Here is an 18,669-nt window from a genome sequence, read left to right as displayed (position 1 = left end):
TCTCCATATATCGAAACCCCAAAAGCCACAAAGTATTCTTGTTTATTGACTTGTTCAGATATCGATCACTAATATGACAGCTATAGACTAAAGCAGTTGTAATCCAATACGATTGCCTTTAAGATGCAAATACTATAAAAATGCAAATATATATTCTTGCTTTTTGGATGATGACTCAGGTTTAGATTTTTGTTTCTGATTTAAACAGGATCTGAGGCACCATCAGTGGGCCATAAATTAACTGGCCACTATAAAGATTGCCATCAAACAAAGCAATTATAATTAAAATTCGTCACCTACTGGAGCAATTAAGGCAGGAAGCGTGAGCGATTTAAGATATAACAGTCTTTCAATTAATCTGAATTTTAAAACATTCTTTCCTTTTTTTGTTTGGAGTGTAAAAAAGACAAAGAAGAGCATTTCTCGAAGGAAACCAAGGAGTAGGGCTGTCAACATGATGATGCACCATGATGAGTCAGAATCCCTCGAGGAAATTCCTTAATCTCGCCCTCAAAAATGCAAAGAAAAATCCACGGGCTAATGAAACGATTATGCTGGCCTTAGCTTATTATAATTATGAGCGGCTTATTACGCTTGTGTGGGCTTCGGGGGAGCTCCAGCCCAGATTCGGATGAAGAATCTTGCCGGCGATGATCTCATCGATTGCATCAGATTTCGCACGGTTTGTTGTTTTATGTGGCGCGCAATTTTTGTTCTCATTTCGAGCTTATGGCGTTTTTTTGTGCAAAAGACATTCAGACATATGCAGAATATTCAAAATTAGCCGTTGGCACGCCACCCCGCGCTATCATATCAACGCTTTTTTTAAGGCGGGCCAGCACACATCCAGCCAATAACCGAAAAGGCCGAAAAGTTTTGGCCTCATGGTCAATGCCATGAATTCGTTGCATTGGACGCTTGAGTGACAATCGTTGACAGGCCAGATAAAAAGCGAAATGAAATACCTGAACATAGGAGCATGAGATACATAAAGATTTTCCCCAAACTCCCGCGCACAGGTAGCCTCCAATCACGGCAAATTGATTGATCTTACACACAACTTTGTGTGTGTGGCCGACTGTGGCGAATCAATCAATTGACAAAAATTGAGAAAATAAAAAAACACAAAAAAAACCAATACTGCTGATTGGAGTCTCTTAATTTGGCTTATTTCCTTTCCCCCCTGACTTGACATCTCCATTTCGAAGAAACATTCTTGGGCGTTGTCTGGCGACAGCTCTTGTGTGATCCAGATACAGGCCATAAATAATGAGATTTGCATATGAATTTGTAACTGTTCGGTGTCTATTAATATCGCCATACATCAAGCTCCGTTGCCTCAAATGCTAATGATCGTTTAAATCCAGTTTCGAGCCCTGCCGTAATGAGGCTCATGGCATCATTCACACTGACCTCTCATTAAGCCCCGCGAGTGAATTTCGAATTTGAATTTGTTATTGCAGCAAGTGTTTTCAGTTCGTATTTGTTTGTTTTTTGCATTTCAAGTGGTTCAAGTGACGTCAGCCTCAAAAAGAATGATTTTTCGGAATTATCAAAAGCGGTCTTGGAGAGGCCATACACCAAAGTCACTTTATAGCCCTAATAAAATTATTGCTATAGCAAATATTGCCCAGATTTTCGAAGGCTATTCGAAGCAAGCTAATATTTAAATTTAAACCGTAACACCTTTTAAATTCTTCGGAAAAGTACACATCTCATAATGATTTATTAGACGTATTTATTAGAAATCGATCCAAAAAACAACTTGGTAGAGTAACCCAGAAGCGAGTGATTGGCAAAGTACAACGATTATAGCTTGCCAGGCGATATCTTATCATCGAAATTTCCGCACTTTACGTAGACCATGGCCAGAATTCGATTCGATTAGTCAGAGCCAAGAATAAAAGCAGACAAACCCGATCGAGACCGGGTCGGAAACAAATCGAGGTAAAAAGGTGATGGGGTAACGGAAGCCATAATATAGGGACCAGGTGGGAAAGATTACGACAGAGGTCCAGAGAATCTGCGATGACAGCGATATTTATTCCCCCGAACATTGATGTGTATATATACATATAGTATGTAGTATACCCCGATCGAGTACATATATTTTATTGTAGAAACGCACAAACAAACAAACAAAAAGCGCTACTGGGGAAAAGAAAAGGAAAACTTTAAGGCCAAAATGTTTATGTTTTTCTTTTTCAGAACATTTGGGGTCGATTAAAAGAAACACAGGAAGTTTAGCCAATATCAATGGAGGTAGGGGGCCCCAGCTTTTAATAGATAGTACTTGTAAGTACTCAACAATCGATCTATCTATCTATTTAACTAACTAACTAAGTATCTAAGCCACTTACCTTCTCGGCAAACTCCTCCCGGGGACGCCGTGAAATGGTTGGCGTGGCACTCATGGTAAGTTCCTTGGTCGGCGATGGTGTCATTTTAGCAATTATCTCTCTCCTATCGTTGTTTATTATTTATTAAATTTATAAAACTCACTGGGAACTTTATTTCGTATTGCTTTTGGTTGCACTAAGTATTTTTAGGTTTCTATTAGGTTTTTTTTTTTGCTTTTTCGATTGGCTTTGCCGGCTGCGAAACAAATTAAATTTATTATTATATTTTATCAGTTGGCAAAGTGGTTCCTATGTTTGCCTCTTTTTAGGTCTATAAACAAATTATTGCGTTGCCGTTGAAAAATGTTGCTAACGTGAAACTGTTTTTGCCACTTTAGTTTTGTTTTTGCTTTTCATTAATTGCCGGTTGGGGCGTTGGTGTTTGTACAGTAGATACCTGGAGTGGGCTTTGTAGAGGCCAAGAAACCTTAACTTGAAAATCTTCTATTTAACTATATAGTCTTGCCAAGCCACAAATCAGTTTTTAATAATTTTTTCATAAATATTAAATGGCAAGAAACCGATTAGTTTAATTGAAATTTATTGGATTTTAAAGCTACACCAGGCGGGGGTACTGTAACTGATATCCACTGTATGGATATGGCCATGTTGCCGGTTGCGATGGCTATATTCCCAATTACAGTTACAATTTCAAATCGCTAATGAGTCTGGAAGTTGGATCGTATGCAAAGAATGTTGTCATTTCGTTATTTTTAGCCGCCAACGTCACAGAAAGGTGAACCGGAACGCTCCCAAAGCCGGTGTGGTTGTTGTTGCCACCACCGATGTCGATGTTGCCAGCTTTTGTTGAACGTTGATGTTGATTATTGACCCCGAGCGGGTGAAAGATGAATAAGCACCAGCGGAGCGAAGCCGGCCGGCTAAATGCGACCTATTAATTGGTATTCTGCTATTGATATTTCTTATAATTCTTTTTTTTTTTATCAGCGTGCCCCCCTGCTCGAGAGAGCGACCTTCACAGATTGCAATTCTAATTGGAATTCAATTATGGCCCTGCGGCTTCACGAAGAAGAAGCAACAGTTTGTTGAAGGAGTCGCCACCAACACACACACACACAGACACAGATACAGATACTCGTACTCAAAGATACAGAGATACTTGGCTCACACGCACACCGGTTTTAAACTTGTTATCGGGAACCAAAAACTAAAAACTCAAAACTCAAACTCAAAACTCTAGGCCGGCTCCCCAAGAAACGAGTTCTGGAATAGCACCACCACCAGCACCAAGCCGCACTCAAGTGTTTTATTTTGAAACGCATGGTTTTTTTTTTCTTCAACTATTTCACATGTGTAATTTGAGTTTATTTTTATTTCTTGGACTTTATTTTTTTTGCAATCGCCAGGAGCAAAATAACAGAAAGACACACACTCGACCCTTTTTTTACTTCAAATTAAAAACAAACGAAAGTAAATCAACGAAAACGAAACGGAAACCCGAACGAGCGCCACACCGCCGACGCGATTCAGTTCCAAAAGCGTACTGACTGGGTTGTTGATAATATCACTGGGGGTCGGCCGTTCACGTAGGTGACGAAGCGCATTCCCGGTTGCGGGAAAACCTAAGTATTGTTAAAATAAAAAAATCGTTGTATTTTCTTGTTAATTCTATACCAGAAGCTAAATCTAGTGCTAGTGCGGCACCTTTTATACCTAATTAGAGATTAATTTGGCTTTTGTTTTCAGTGTAGCTTGTGTTTATGAGTAAGTCTAGATTTTGATTAAAAATATAATTCAATAAATTATGAATAATTATATAATTACTACATATGTATTGGATTAATCATCGACAAAATTAATAAAAGCTATAATTATGATACATTTAAAACAAAACTTTAAATTATACTTATTTTTTCGAGTGTCTTCTGTGGTTCGGACACAACTGAGCGACGAACTCAAACTTGGTTTGACGAGCGCCAGTGCTGAGAAATTTCGAACCGAAATTCCATTTTTTGACGTTTTCCAACAAAAACATTTTGAATTTCCCCGGTTCTTTTCGTAGCATTATTTTTATTGGATTTAAATCGTTTAAGATACTCCGCTTGGAAATCGGATGAGAATTGGGGAAGATATAGACATCGCAGTGGACCCTATAGGGAAAAACCCCATTTTCAAGGGGTCCCATCAGGAAAATTGGACAAAAAATCGAAAAAATATTTTGTCTCAGGATTTTGATGCAGAATGATGGCGAATCGATCCTCAAATCGTTTAAGGTACTCCGCTTGGGAATCGGATGAGAATTGGGGAAGATATAGACATCGCAGTGGACCCTATAGGAAAAAACCCCATTTTCAAGGGGTCCCATCAGGAAAATTGGACAAAAAATCGAAAAAATATTTTGTCTCAGGATTTTGATGCAAAATGATGGCGAATCGATCCATAAATCGTTTAAGGTACTCCGCTTGAGCATCGGATGAGAATTGGGGAAGATATAGACATCGCTGTGGACCCTATAGGGAAAAACCCCATTTTCAAGGGGACCCATCAGGAAAAATGGACAAAAAATCGAAAAAATATTTTGTCTCAGGATTTTGATGCAGAATGATGGCAAATCGATCTAGAAATCGTTTAAGGTACTCCGCTTGAGAATCGGATGAGAGTTGGGGAAGATATAGACATCACTGTGGGCCATATAGGGGAAAACGAATGCTTACTATTTCTTTAAAGCTTAAAAAATTAATTTCTCTATTTCGTTTAACATTTTTTATTTAAACTTTAGATAAATGCTATATAATGCTGTCTTAAAGGCAACCAATCCAGGAAAACCGTCACCTTTGGCTACTAAAGTAAACGCTACGCGTGCAAGGATTCCTTTATTGCAATTGGCACTGGTACTTATGAGCTTCCATCCACCTAACTACCGCGGTTGGCCTGCTCCACGGCCTGGATCTGGGCCTGAAGCTCTTGGATGTGCTGCTCGAACTTCTGGATGTCGCCCGTAATCTGCTGAAGACTGGTCAGCACATTCTTCAGCTTCTCTGCATCAATTTGGACTTCCAGCTCCCGAATCTGCTTGGTGACGTTGCCGGTGAGCGAAACGCATTCCACCAGCTCACTGCAATTGGAATGGAGTTGGGCCAGCAGCTTGTAGGCCCTCTTGGCATGGAGATCGTGTTTGGCGCTCTGGAAGAGCAGGTCATCCGTATAATTGAACTGGCGCTGCAGTTGGGCTCCCACCACATTGAGTTGCTTTTGAAGCTGTCGCGTATCGTCGAGAACTTTGAAGATATCCGCTCTCTGCTTGCGGATGTTACCAATGAATTCATGTATCCTGCGAGTGTATTCTTTGCGAGGTGCCAGCGATTGGCTGGAGTTCCTGAGGGCGGCGTTGAGTTCGTTGTGCTGCACAGTTTTTTCCTGGAGCTCCTTTTCCAACTGTTCTATATTGCTGCGAATGCCCTGGACATGCTGGGCTTCCGTGGCGGACTTCAGGGTCTCGAGGTTTTCCAGAAGCGGCTTCCTGTACTCCTGCCACTGCTGGGTGAGAGTCTGTCGTTTTGCCTGAGTGGACTTGAGTAGGGCCTCCAGTTTGGTTATGTTCTCCTCGGGATCTGCCAAAACCAAAGAGGCCCGCTCGTGGGCTTTTAGAAGAGGTTGGATGCGGCTTATTTCCTCAGAGGCTTCAGTTTCCCGAAGCTTTAGGGCACTCAAGGCAGCTGAATGAGCCTTACGCTCCGCCAATAGGGTTTCGCACTGTAATTGAAGCTCTTGGACTTGCTTGCTCAGTTCCTGGGTAGGATCAACATCACTAGACGGTTTCTCTGGTTGGCTTTTACTGGGATTGAATACAGGTGTGGGCTCTTCACTTTCGACAAAAAAAAGATCCGAGTCCGGCAACCCATAACCCCACCGATCCATTTCGTTTTTGTGCAGCACCGAGGCGATGAGGTCCACCGAACTTGAGGCAGTTTGTTGGAAGAGATTCGGTGCCAGCTGGTCAAAGTATTGCTGCTCCTCCTTGGTCCGCGTCTCGGGATTGGCGGACGGAACACTGAGATTAACGTGCGGTCGGAAGTCAATACACAGGCTGCTGCAACCCATGGACTTTCTGTTGCCCACGGACCTGGCAAATTGTGGCACCCAGGGCGTCTTTAACTGGGTGGTCAGCTCCTTGCGGATGCGACGCTGCAGCAGCTCTCGGTGGCTAAGCGATTGCAGCTTCCCGGAGCTCTCCTCTTTCTCCAGTCGCTCGCGAGGCAGTTGCTCGATCAGATACATCAGCAGCCGTCGCAGTTCTACGGCATTGGGATAAAGGAATGTCTGATAGCCAATGTCGCCTCGGTAGCCACACTCCTTGCAACTCTCCGCCAGGGAGGTGGCTACTCCAAACCGCTGGGCCATGGCTCCTCCGGGCAAGGAACGGGGCAGCTCCAGTTCTGGACGAATCTCGGACAGGCAGCCGGAAACTGCACGAACCACCTGTTCCGGGGTAAACTCCGATAACTCCTCCGTGGGATCGATGCCAGGGTCCACCTGGTTGAGCTGGTGCATAATTATCTTGTCCACTTCGTCCATGGTTGGATTATTTTGTTGGTTCGTTTATTTTGGATATTTATTTTCGCATTTTGCAGTGTGACCAGAGCGATGCTTCAAGAAAATACTGCATGTAGTTGTGAGACGACTTGATAGGCAGCACTGTTTGTGTAAAAGCACTTTCAAATATTCTTGTTTTAAAAAATAGCAATTAATTTTGAACTAGAACTAATATTAGAAAATGCAGAATTTATTTTATAACAGTTTGGTAGCTAAGATCTTTGAATTCCAATGGGTTCCATCCAACGGCAAAGGACTTTCGATCATGGGAGACAAAAAAGTCCAGTACCATCGTTTTCCCAATGTAATCCTAAAGTTTTCTAAAAGTCCCAGATTGTAAGTGGAATCGCAACTTTTGTGATATGTAGAATTGGCGGCAATCAACAGGACTTGGTAGCCGAACATAATAACTGGTGCCACAAAAGCGAACACATTAATAAGGACTACTAAGTCCATCCAGATATTCCAACCATCCCAATCTAGTCGCTTATCAATTTCCATAAATAATTCCAAAATAAACCTAAGTTGGATAAAGACTAGAGAGTTGTTTGCCATGAAAACAAATACATAATTGGTTCCCAATGCGATGGCAGTGCCCAACGTCATGTAGAAGGTGTACCAGAAGAAGTACCTTTGGTTCTTTAGTCCGACGCAGGTGGCGGTGAAAATGCAGTGGTGGTCTCTCCGAAGAATGCAGCATCGGCACAATTTGCAGTGCCAGGATCTAGGCTATAGTAGAATGTTTATATAGGAGTATATAATAGAGTATTTATTTAGCTTAGTTTACCGGCACCAGCATCTGGCATAAGTCACAGTAATGCCATAAGCTCGCCTCTTCTGGCTTCGGAGATCTCTGCTCCTGCGTTAGACCATCCACTGAAGAATCTGTGCAATAGACTGCAAATAGGTTGGCAAAGATATTGTAACTTATGAAGACGGCTATCATCCAGTATATCTTGCAAGCCAGGCTCTCTGACCCGAACATGGTGGGCACTACATAGAGCGTTTCCGTCAAAACCAAAAAGACGGTGCAGACTATAACTATCGCGATGGCAAACGGATGGGCTATGGCCACGAACTTTCTGGGAGAACGTCCCGCATAATATTTACAAGCGTCCACCACAAAACACATTTTCTTTTAATTACAAAATATAAGTTCTATGTAGTATATTTTAACAAAAAAGTCAATGAAGTTTTTCAATATAAGTCCCCTTTTTTTACAAGTTCCATTTCCTTTTTGGACTTTGCCCCTGACATTTCAGGTCTTAACGTCATTATCATCTGACCACCAACCTATGACCCTTTTGACTGTGATTGAGCGAAAATTCGCTGATATTATTTTATTGCACGCCGGGCAGAAAATCGTCTTTGCGGGCACGCAACCACAAAGCCTAATTGAATTTGTCCGACGCCTGGAACGGTGTATAAATAAAGAACTGCATTGAATGGCCACAGTTCAGCCCTGTGGTCTGGGGTATCCGATTCGGGTATCGGGTTAGCCGAAATGGAGCCGCTGTGCAACGCTAGCGAACCGCCCTTACGGCCGGAGGCAAGGATGTCCTCCGGGAACGGCGAACTGCAGTTCCTCGGCTGGAACGTGCCCCCCGATCAAATCCAGTACATTCCGGAGCACTGGCTGACCCAGTTGGAGCCACCCGCCTCCATGCACTACATGCTCGGCGTCTTCTACATCTTCCTGTTCTGTGCCTCCACTTGCGGCAATGGCATGGTCATTTGGATCTTCAGCACCTCCAAGTCCCTGAGGACACCCTCGAATATGTTCGTTCTCAACCTGGCCGTCTTCGATCTGATCATGTGCCTGAAGGCTCCGATCTTCATCTACAACAGTTTCCATAGGGGCTTTGCTTTGGGCAACACCTGGTGTCAGATATTCGCCTCCATTGGCTCCTACTCGGGAATAGGGGCTGGCATGACCAACGCCGCCATTGGATATGATCGATACAATGTGATCACCAAGCCCATGAACCGGAATATGACGTTCACCAAGGCCGTAATAATGAACATAATCATCTGGCTCTACTGCACTCCATGGGTGGTCCTCCCACTGACTCAGTTCTGGGATAGATTTGTGCCAGGTGAGTGAAAGAAGCTACTTAATACAGGGATCTAAAGATGAATCTATCTTCTATATATACAAGGCCAATATAACTCTCACTGATGGGCACTAAGGTTCTTTTCTTATACTTTTATTTAACCAGAATTTAGTCTAATAATATTTATGAAGGATTTTGTAGATCCTAAACTAAAGAATCTAAATCTTTAGAATCCAACTCTTTAAAACCAGGATTAGTTTTCCAACTGGCTCCATCGTGTTGCAAAGTACTATTCAGGTTAGGCGACAAAAAAGTCCAAAATCCCCGCTTGCCCAACACAAGATCGAAGGTGTTCCTGATTCCCAGATGGTATTGGCGATTATACTTGGACATAAAATCACTTTTTACATATGTGGACATAAACTGGCACACGAAACTACCGCCCGTGGCCGCCATAGCCACTATGCTTAGGAAGTAAAGTAAATCCAGGAAGTTGTCGAGACTTTCTGGGTTATTGGCAGGCCTCTTCAGAAGAAAGACTTCCGTATAAATACTTGCATAATAGGTCAGAAAAGACCTTTTATTCTTCAAAATTGCAATGAAGATCATGACCATCGCTATAAAGTTTCCAAGGGCCAGGTAGAAGGTGAACCAGAAGAAGTACCTATGGTTGTTGTGTCCAATGCAGGATGCTGTGAATATGCAGTGGTGATTTCGCTTCAGGATACAGACATTGCACAACTTGCAATGCCAACTTCTAGGCTGAGGGATAATGAGGGATAATAAGATCTTCCAAAGAATTTGAATTTCCCATTTACCGGCACTAGCTTCTGGCACTTGTCACAGAAATGCCACAAATGCTCTTCCTCCGGTTTGGGAATCTGACGCTCCTTGGGCAGACTCCCCACCGAGGTATCCGTGTAATGGGCCGCAAACAAGTTGGCTATAATGTTGTAGGCAACGAAAAGGTTTACAAACCATAAGATGAAGTACATCGCACTTCCGGTTCTTATAATCTGGGGTACCACGTACAACATTTCCGCGAAAAGGAAAAACTTTGTTGCTGCCAGGACAAAAGCAACTGCTGGTATGTGGGTTATCTCGACGAACCTCTGAGGATTTCGATTAATATATCTTTTGAAAAAAGGAATCAAAAAACACATCGTGACTAGATATAGTTTCTTATTACTTCGAACTGGATAATAATTTTATAATATTTAACAGTTTTTGAAAAGAGGAGTTGATATTTTTCAAAATGAGATTGAAAGAAACCTTCAGTTATAAAGAACTCTGGTAGTTTAATTTTCCCTTAAATATGAAAAAATACTTCCAATCACTTCTGATAATTTTTATTTCCTAGCTGAGAGACCTCACAAGTTACGTACAAAATAATACTTGGATGGTATTATATGGCTAAAGATACATACATAGTTGAAGGTCAGTTTGCCAAATCGGCGAAAAGTCTGTCTGAGGCATATGGGGGTTTTCGGTTTTTTTTAAGGATATCTAGTTCTCTGTAGACTGATTAGCCTTGCGGATGACCACGTTTAGGGCTAGGTTACCATCCTCCGAGAACAGTTCCACGGTTGACTTGTTGAGCACCAAAAAGTCGGCATTGGTGAATGAGACGAAGCTCTCGCGAATAGAGCGCGGCTTGGACTGCCAGCGCAGGATGCGATTGTTGGCATCCAGCCCGATGTTGTAAACGAATTCGGCGGCATCCCGTATAGTGCCGATCATCCGGCAGGCGGCGAAATACTGCTGGCAGCCCTCGCCCAAATGAATCTTCTCCAGCGAGAGTAGAAAATGGCGCCCATGACAAGATTGAACCATGGTCCAATCAAGCGCACCTTCGAGATTCACGTTTGTGGCCAGGAACACGATGTCGCTGCCCTCCATGGTGATCACGTTCTCGTGTGTGGTAACCAGATGGTCGTAAATGTCCTTCAGAGGCCCCTGCCAAACGCACTTATCGTCCGGATAAGGACAGACGTATGGACGGAATTCGCAGTCCTCCTCGTGATCCTTTTTGTTCGTATATGAGACATTAATGCGGCAGCCGCAGCTCGAATGCTTGCATGGAAAGACTAGCTTCGAGGCCACCTTCTCCATGGCCAGATTCCGGATGTTACTCATCGTCACCCGGCAGACGGGGCATGCGGTGAGCTTCGGCCTGCAGGTGGAGCAGATGAGGTGCCCGCGAGAGCACTGCATAATCGGTGGCATCATGTATCCAAAGCACACCGGGCACTCGAGCAGCGAGACCAGGAACTGACTGAAGATCCTGTCAAGGTTCCGTATAGCCATACTGGGTTTGTCTCCATCCTGAATCGCCACCTGCTCGCCAGCGGCTGCCGGATCTGGAGACCCCGACGAGACATCATCTGGCTTCTGGTCTTCATTGTTCAGGCTGGCCAGTTCCGGGGCTGATTGTCCGCGCGATAGCATCCTGCAAGGTGGAGTTAATTTTCAGAATTGATCGGTTGCCGAAATGTATTAAATATCAGGTATTACTTAGTCTGATGTGGGAGTAAGTCGAACTCTAAAAATTTGAAATATAATTTTTGGTTGAATTTATTTTCAATAAATATTTTAAATAGCACTGGAGAATTTCATTCTAGTTTAAAATCCGAAGAGAGATAGATCGGAACTGAGAAGTTGTTTCAAAAGTCAGTGGCTGGAAAGGTGATTTTTTGAAAGTAGCCTACTAAGGGATATGTTTTCTCTCCAGTTGTCATTGCTGAAATTTTATAATTATATTTTGTAAGAAAATATCGGATATATAGTGCATACATCCGAATATAGCTGCCCAAATGAATTATAAAAATAGTTTATTTTATAATTCTTTTAGGAAAAATTTCGAAAATTACAAATTTCTATCTTTAAAAACACCAAAGATGTGGCATTTACGATTAATCAGTTTCTTGAATGGCAGCTATAAGATACATATAGTCGGATAAAAGTTTTAAAAATAAATTTAAATGAATAAATTAAAAAAAAATTTTTTTTTAATTTTCACAAAAAAAATGCAGCGAGATAAAATTACAACAAAAACCTAACAAAACAAAAAAAACAACTAACTACAACAACAAAAGCAAACAAAAAAAAATAAACAACAAAAAATAATTAATTATTTTTTCGATTTTTCGGGCTTGCTTAAGTGCAACCTATGAGAATCGAGGAGGAGGGCGCTATTTTTTAATTAATTTTTTTTTTAACTTTTATTAAATTGTTACCAAATAAGAGTATCTTCTGGAATGGTATCATACGCAAACAAAAGGTAGAATATTACGCTTTATTACTATTGGGTATCTAGGCGCCCTTAAAAGTGGGCAATGGAAATATAAATGTTTACTTTTTCAGATTTCTATTTTAAAAACTTACATATTTTTCTTTAGAAATTGTAAAAGAATTAAGTATATAAATGGAATTACATAAAAAATAGCGTCTATAGAAAGTCCCAAACTTGTTGATATACCCTTGCAGTTAAAACCGGATATACCATATGGATAAAATCGGATGTAGTTGGGCGATCATTATGAGAATTTTTTAATATCATAATATATCTATAATTATTAAGCTATAGACCTAGAATTCTAAGGAATCTATTTGGATTCCCTAATACCTTGTTCCAATTTTTGATTTCAAAACAAGCAAAAATATGCTGCAAAATATTATTTTTTGAGAATCTAACTAGAAGCTCTAAGCTCTTTTTGTGGAGTAACTAGAAGCGTACCGGGTATCATATAGTCCAGAAACTGGACTATAACCGTCCATTCTTGGACGGGTAACATGCTCTTTAGGGTAACCTCTAGATAGTTTTGGTTAATGCATTACTATTATGAGTTACTCCAACTAAAATGTAGAAAGACTAATATTAAGTTTGTATATATTTTTCTAAAGATATATGCATATATGATACGAAAGTAAACTATAAACTAGATTCAATGCAAAATTGATCCATAAAAGTAGAACTCTTTTAATGCTATTTTCTCCCCGATTTTCCCGGTAACACAAATTAATAAAAAAACATATATATTTTTTTTACTTTTACTAATCACGTTTATTTCACTTCAGTAGTTTGTGTGTGTGAGTGATCTCGTATGGTAGTGGCGCGGTAAATCGGCGCATTAAAAGCTAATTACGGTGCAGATGCTTTAAAATCATTTTTCATCCATTTTCGATCGGGCAGAAAGAATTCCAAAAACAAGAAACCAAACTATGAGCCGGGGGAACTGGAGGAGATCGTCTAAACTAGGTGGATATATAAACATTAACATTGCTTGTCGTACGATTTAGGATTTAAGGATGGGAGGAGGATGGGTATACGAAACTGTCTTTTTTTTGTATTATTGCGAAAATAAAAAATGATCTCGTCATGTTATTATTTTTTTTGTGATGGTTTGGCTGCTGCAACTCTCAATCAAACTCTCGAGTTATTACAGATTACAGATTATAGCTATCAAATATTATCTTTGTTTGTGGTTTCGCATTTGTTGCTATTGTTATTCTGTATTGTGTTTTGTTAATTTCGTTAAACTGCTCGTTTACTTATTACCATTTACAATTATTGTATAAAATAATTTACATTAACTAAACTAGGATTTGCAGTGTTTGAGTTCGAGTGTGTGTATGTTCCACCTTCTTGTTGGTCTTTCCGAGAGGTTTGTTTTTTGTGTCTGTTGTTGGGTGGTGGGTGGTGGACAGGCAGCTCTGCTCCAGGTGTGTGTGTTGTGTGTGTGTGTGGCCCGCCGCAATCGGCTTACAAACTAAATTGAACTAAAGCAGAACCCCACGAGCCAAACATATAAAAAAAATCAAGAAAATCGTAGTATGAGGAGGAGGATTAAGTGAAAAATCAAGTCCTATGTAGATCTAAAGTACCAATCGAACCGTTTAGACATACAAACATACAGACCCTATTTCGATTTTCACAATCAAAGAATTATGAATATATATTTTTTTAATTCGAAAACTAATTAAAAGAATTATTAATTTAAGGTACTTTCACATAGAACACAAAAAATCACATCTTCACAAATATTATACAACTTGAAAGTAAGATCCCAAAAAGAGAAGATAAAACCAATTCTCCAGATGTGAAAATCGAATCGGGTCTGATATTTCCATAGATATATACACATATGCATGTACGTGGCTATTAGAATGAAGAATCATTTTTATAAAACAACTCTGCACAACTACATATCTCTGTTTCTGTTTCGGTTTCTTCTATCCCTTCTCAGGGGGGGCTATGTATAAACTATATATGCATATATATATATATATGTATCGGAAAAAAATTAAACAAAAAAGTAAGAACTCGGCGAATTGACAGTGCGCTTAGACTTAGACCAGGGAAATGGTCACGTTGATGCCCAGGTTGCCATTATCGGCAAAAAGTTGCGCAATCGACGTGTCGAACACCAGACAGTCCGAGTTGTGGATCGCTGAGGCCACACCTTCGTGGATGGAACGCGGCATGGCCTCCCAGGTGAGCCGCCGCCGGTTGCCGTTGAGCTCCAGACGATACACAAAGTTCTCCGCCTCCTTGCGCGATCCAATCAGCTGGACAATGGCAAAGAACTGCTGGTGGCCGTCATACTTCTCCTGTTTCTCCAGCACGAGCATAAAATGATGGCCGAAGCAGGACTGCATCATCACCCAGTCAACGGCGCCGGGCAGGTTGATGTCAGTGGCCAGGAACACAATGTCCTCGCCCTGCAGCGTTGTGATGCTCTTGTGCGACATCATCAGGTGCTGCATGACTAGGTCGAGCGGGCCCTGCCACTTGCAGCTGGCACCTGGGCAGGGACACAGATATGGCCGGCACTCGCACGTCTCCTCGTGTTCCGTCTTCTCCGTGTAGACCAGTGACGCAGTACATCCGTAGCCGGAGTGCTTGCACGGGAACTTAACATTTGAGGCCACCTTCTCCATCGCCAGATTCCGGATATTCGCCAGCGGGCCACGGCAGGTGGGACAGCAGGTGAGCTTTGAGCGGCAGGAGACGCACACCAGGTGCCCGCTAGAGCATTGCAGAATGGGGGGCAGTACATAGTCGAAGCACACGGGGCACTCGAACAGTGATGTCAGATCGGCGGACATGCCGGCATCACCGCCGCCGGCGGACGACAGCGAGGAGCTGGATGACGAGGATGTGTTCGCCGACGATGTGTTACCGGCGCTTGAGGTCCCTGTCGAACTGCTCGTATTGGTGGCTACTCCGGTGGCTCCGGTTCCGGCTCCTGCTGCTACGGCTGCTGCTGTCGGTTCGCGGCGTTTCGGATTGATTTTATTGGACATCGGGAGGGCTCTATCTGCGGCACGAATGTGTCTACAATTCCTCTGGTCCTTAGTTCCTGCAATCCTCGCCAGATTCAGGTTCCTTCCCTCAAGCGATGGTTTTGTTGTGCGCTTTTCTTTTGGCTGTAATTATAGAAAAAGTATTTGAGGTTTAGAGTATAGTTTTCAATGGTGTTTCATAGGGGTAAGTGTGTTTTGGATAGAAGGATACCATTGGTATACATGAAGTACTCCCAATTGAAGTCTAGAGCCTGAGCCTTGAAGTCCTGATCCCTCACTTAGATGACAAATAAATCCTAGCTTGTGTCGAAAATCCATATAAAAGGTGGGCCTCCACCGCAATTAATCATGCCCTGACCTTCACCTTGCCGCGGATTCACAAAAACCCACGCACTTGGCTTGCATTTAAGCAATTATTTAATTCGGAACGTATCGGAACTAGAGTTGGTCTCCCAAAAGCCGTCATAGGCCCGGTTCCGAGGCCATCGGCACGTCTCCGGGCCCAAAAGAAGGTCCGCAAAACCCTCTTGGTGGCACGTGTGGAACCAAACGACGCAAATATGTTTGGCTCTTATCAGCCAAAGCTGACGAATCCGTCGCTCATGGACGGCCATTAGGGACGACGACCCGAGGGGGTGGGCATGGGGAGATGTTGGTGCTGTTGTAATGGGTGTGGTTGCCAGCGGTGTCCACGTCGGGCACAATGGGCACACATGGATATGTGGGCTATGTAGCTATTAACATGAGGGTAGGTGGTCATCGTTTATGCGCCAATATTCGTGTCTTTTAGCAAGAAATTTTATCTTAAAACCCACTGAGTAATAATTCCAACTTATCAGTTTGGTAATATTTTTATTTATATTTTTTAGGAAAGTAGTGGCGCATAAAAATCAGGTTGTGAAGCTAGTGGTTGCGAAACTAGCCAGTATATGTACATATATTATCTTGCAAAATGAAAGTGATAGCGCAGGCCTGAGAGGTGAAGAAAATTGGCAACACATGGAAGTCATAAAAGTCAGCATACTTTTCACAATAACTCAACCCGCATAAACGTTGGCCCATACGCTTTCCTAGGGCACGCAATGAAATGCGCGTAACGTAACGTAACCTCTGCAGTAGCTAGGATAGGGATGGGGATGTGGATGGGAGGATGGGGTATGGGGAGGGAACCCCGACACGACTAGCACACATAATTAACAGTTCGTTTACGCTGCGTACCGTACGAATTAAAAAATAAAAATAAAAAAGAAATACATTCATATGCAGACTGTGGGTAAAATGGTAATTGCTGCCACAAAAGTCATAGCCATGAATATAATTAACTTTATTTTTTTTTTTTTTTTGTTTTTTCCACCAATGAGTTGCAAAATAAAATAGAAAACGTAAGTTGCCGACCAGAGCGAAATGTTTTAAGCCATTCCCCATTAACTCTGTCAGCCACCCAGGCAACAACAACAACTGCAGTTATAAACAACAACATTAAAATACATAATATTGTATGTATGTACATAGCTAGTTGTACATAAAGCGATGTAAACTTACATGGCAGGCTGCCTCCAAGAAATGGCGTTTATTTTATTTTGCTTTTTTTTTTATCAGTCAGCCTTTATGACCACACACACACACACTCACACAGACGCCTGCAGGCCAACGTATATGTGTGGGTATATATCCTCTGCAAGTTCCGTTGGATACGGTTTTTTTTTTTTGTTTTTTTTTTTTTCCTTTACTATAAATAATGCAGGTGGTTTTTCAACTGCACGCACACTGGGAAAATGGAAAACTGTTTTGATTGCTTTTCGCCTTTTCGTTCACCTTGCACCAAACTCGAAATTCAGGCGTGAGCTAATTTCATTTGGCTTTTTATCTCATTTTCTTCTACGGCGCACACATTCATTGAAAATATGTACATTTTCAGCTCGCGATGATGCTGTGTTGTTGCTGCTGCTTCTGTTTTCGTAGCTGTGCGTTATTTTTGCTTTTGTTGCTGTTCAAAAATATATCATATGCATTTACATTACACAGCAGCGAGCAGTTTTCCGTCGCGTGTGTTCTTTTTATATATTGCGTATATACTACGTTTTCCGGCCGCTGAGCTGCCTTATTGCGTTATTGCACTTGCACTCGCGCGATGTGGAATCAGTCTTTTTCGGCATTACATATTAGGTGTGATGTCTACAGTTGTTAGAGACTTAATTAATTAATTAATTTACTAAGTTTCTTCTTCTATGTCCGCGTCGGTCAGTGTTAGAGATGCAACGACAATCGATGATAAATCGATTGGTTTGTCCTATCGGTCAGTGTTGGGAAACACTTTTTCTGACATTAGCAAATTCTGTCAATCGAATAAGTTTAAAAAAACCTACAGAAGTGGAATATAGACCCCGAATCTACAAATCCCATGGACTTAGGGCATTGGCCGCCAAATATTTACTCTTTTTAACGCATACCGATAGACATAGTTATCCAACTGTCTTCCTCTATCGTTATCGGTTCAGCATCTGCCTGGCCACACTACATCTCTTGGCGCGTTGATTTTGATTTGAAAAAACATTCGATTTTAAAACCAAAAATATTCTAAAATTCAATTCAACAATTTAAATATTTAATTTTTTAAATTACTCCTTCATTTCAGAGGGCTACCTCACTTCCTGCTCCTTTGATTATTTGTCGGACAACTTTGACACTCGGCTCTTTGTGGGCACCATATTCTTCTTCAGCTTCGTATGCCCCACGTTGATGATCCTGTACTACTATTCACAGATTGTGGGTCACGTCTTCGGTCACGAGAAAGCTTTAAGGGAACAGGCCAAGAAGATGAACGTGGAATCGCTGCGATCCAACGTAGACAAGAGCAAGGAAGCGGCGGAGATCCGCGTGGCCAAGACAGCAATTACCATCTGCTTCCTGTTCTTTGTATCCTGGACGCCCTACGGCGTAATGTCTCTAATTGGGGCATTTGGAGACAAGAGCCTGCTCACTCCAGGCGCTACCATGATCCCGGCGTGCACCTGCAAGCTGGTGGCATGCATAGACCCATTCGTCTATGCGATAAGTCACCCAAGATACCGCATGGAGCTCCAGAAGCGTTGCCCCTGGTTGGGTGTACACGAAAAGTCGGGCGGAGAAGCCTCCTCGGCCCAGTCTACGACCACGCAGGAGCAACAACAGACCACAGCCGCCTAGAATAATGGACATTGATACTTGGACTCTATGGAATTCGTAATACAAAAGCCTTGGGAAACTATAAAATATCGAACGAAAACAGAATGAATTTCTTATAATTTGTAGCTACATATTTTTTGTTAATCAATAAATAGAAAGTTATGGCAAACAAAGAATTAAGGATGTTTGTT

The 18,669-nt window shown here is 42.0% G+C and overlaps 6 protein-coding genes across 7 annotated transcripts in view; 1 reads left to right on the top strand and 5 right to left on the bottom strand.

Annotated features, from left to right (window-relative positions):
* The window catches only part of Lmpt (four and a half LIM domains protein limpet), a 52,454-nt gene extending 49,891 nt beyond the window's left edge, over positions 1 to 2,563 (bottom strand). Inside the window, exon 1 of the mRNA XM_017232070.3 lies at positions 2,361 to 2,563. Within this exon, the coding sequence (XP_017087559.1) occupies positions 2,361 to 2,444 (84 nt within the window). The 5' untranslated portion in view covers positions 2,445 to 2,563. The remainder of the gene's footprint in view (positions 1 to 2,360) is intronic.
* Positions 2,564 to 5,193: 2,630 nt separating this feature from the next.
* On the bottom strand, positions 5,194 to 8,158 carry LOC108119172 (coiled-coil domain-containing protein 22 homolog). Its single transcript, XM_070280036.1, has 3 exons — positions 7,741 to 8,158; positions 7,585 to 7,682; positions 5,194 to 7,473 (listed from the first exon to the last, which is right to left on the bottom strand). The coding sequence occupies exon 3, from the start codon at positions 6,933 to 6,935 to the stop codon at positions 5,274 to 5,276; it is 1,662 nt and encodes a 553-aa protein (XP_070136137.1). The 5' UTR covers positions 6,936 to 7,473; positions 7,585 to 7,682; positions 7,741 to 8,158; the 3' UTR covers positions 5,194 to 5,273.
* Positions 8,159 to 8,404: 246 nt separating this feature from the next.
* On the top strand, positions 8,405 to 18,654 carry Rh4 (Rhodopsin 4). Its single transcript, XM_017232126.3, has 2 exons — positions 8,405 to 9,049; positions 17,949 to 18,654. Exons 1-2 carry the CDS (start codon positions 8,458 to 8,460, stop codon positions 18,497 to 18,499), a joined length of 1,143 nt encoding a protein of 380 aa, XP_017087615.1. The 5' UTR covers positions 8,405 to 8,457; the 3' UTR covers positions 18,500 to 18,654.
* On the bottom strand, positions 9,154 to 10,270 carry LOC108119121 (probable palmitoyltransferase ZDHHC24). The gene is made up of 2 exons (XM_017232132.3): positions 9,826 to 10,270; positions 9,154 to 9,769 (listed from the first exon to the last, which is right to left on the bottom strand). Exons 1-2 carry the CDS (start codon positions 10,168 to 10,170, stop codon positions 9,212 to 9,214), a joined length of 903 nt encoding a protein of 300 aa, XP_017087621.2. The 5' UTR covers positions 10,171 to 10,270; the 3' UTR covers positions 9,154 to 9,211.
* On the bottom strand, positions 10,341 to 11,680 carry sinah (sina homologue). The gene is made up of 2 exons (XM_017232130.3): positions 11,522 to 11,680; positions 10,341 to 11,456 (listed from the first exon to the last, which is right to left on the bottom strand). Exon 2 carries the CDS (start codon positions 11,453 to 11,455, stop codon positions 10,514 to 10,516), a length of 942 nt encoding a protein of 313 aa, XP_017087619.2. The 5' UTR covers position 11,456; positions 11,522 to 11,680; the 3' UTR covers positions 10,341 to 10,513.
* sina (seven in absentia) lies at positions 13,047 to 17,585 on the bottom strand. Of its 2 annotated transcripts, none has more exons than XM_017232129.3 (2): positions 16,856 to 17,585; positions 13,047 to 15,436 (listed from the first exon to the last, which is right to left on the bottom strand). In XM_017232129.3, exon 2 carries the CDS (start codon positions 15,311 to 15,313, stop codon positions 14,357 to 14,359), a length of 957 nt encoding a protein of 318 aa, XP_017087618.1. In that variant the 5' UTR covers positions 15,314 to 15,436; positions 16,856 to 17,585; the 3' UTR covers positions 13,047 to 14,356. The 2 variants fall into 2 exon arrangements, with proteins under 2 accessions (XP_017087618.1, XP_070135423.1); XM_070279322.1 differs by lacking the exon at positions 16,856 to 17,585 and adding an exon at positions 15,525 to 15,619.
* Positions 18,655 to 18,669: the final 15 nt, after the last annotated feature.

Source organism: Drosophila bipectinata, chromosome 3L (assembly GCF_030179905.1).
Source record: "Drosophila bipectinata strain 14024-0381.07 chromosome 3L, DbipHiC1v2, whole genome shotgun sequence".
In the NCBI taxonomy this organism is placed as follows: Eukaryota; Metazoa; Arthropoda; class Insecta; order Diptera; family Drosophilidae; genus Drosophila; species Drosophila bipectinata.
This window is presented reverse-complemented; position numbering and strand designations above follow the sequence as displayed.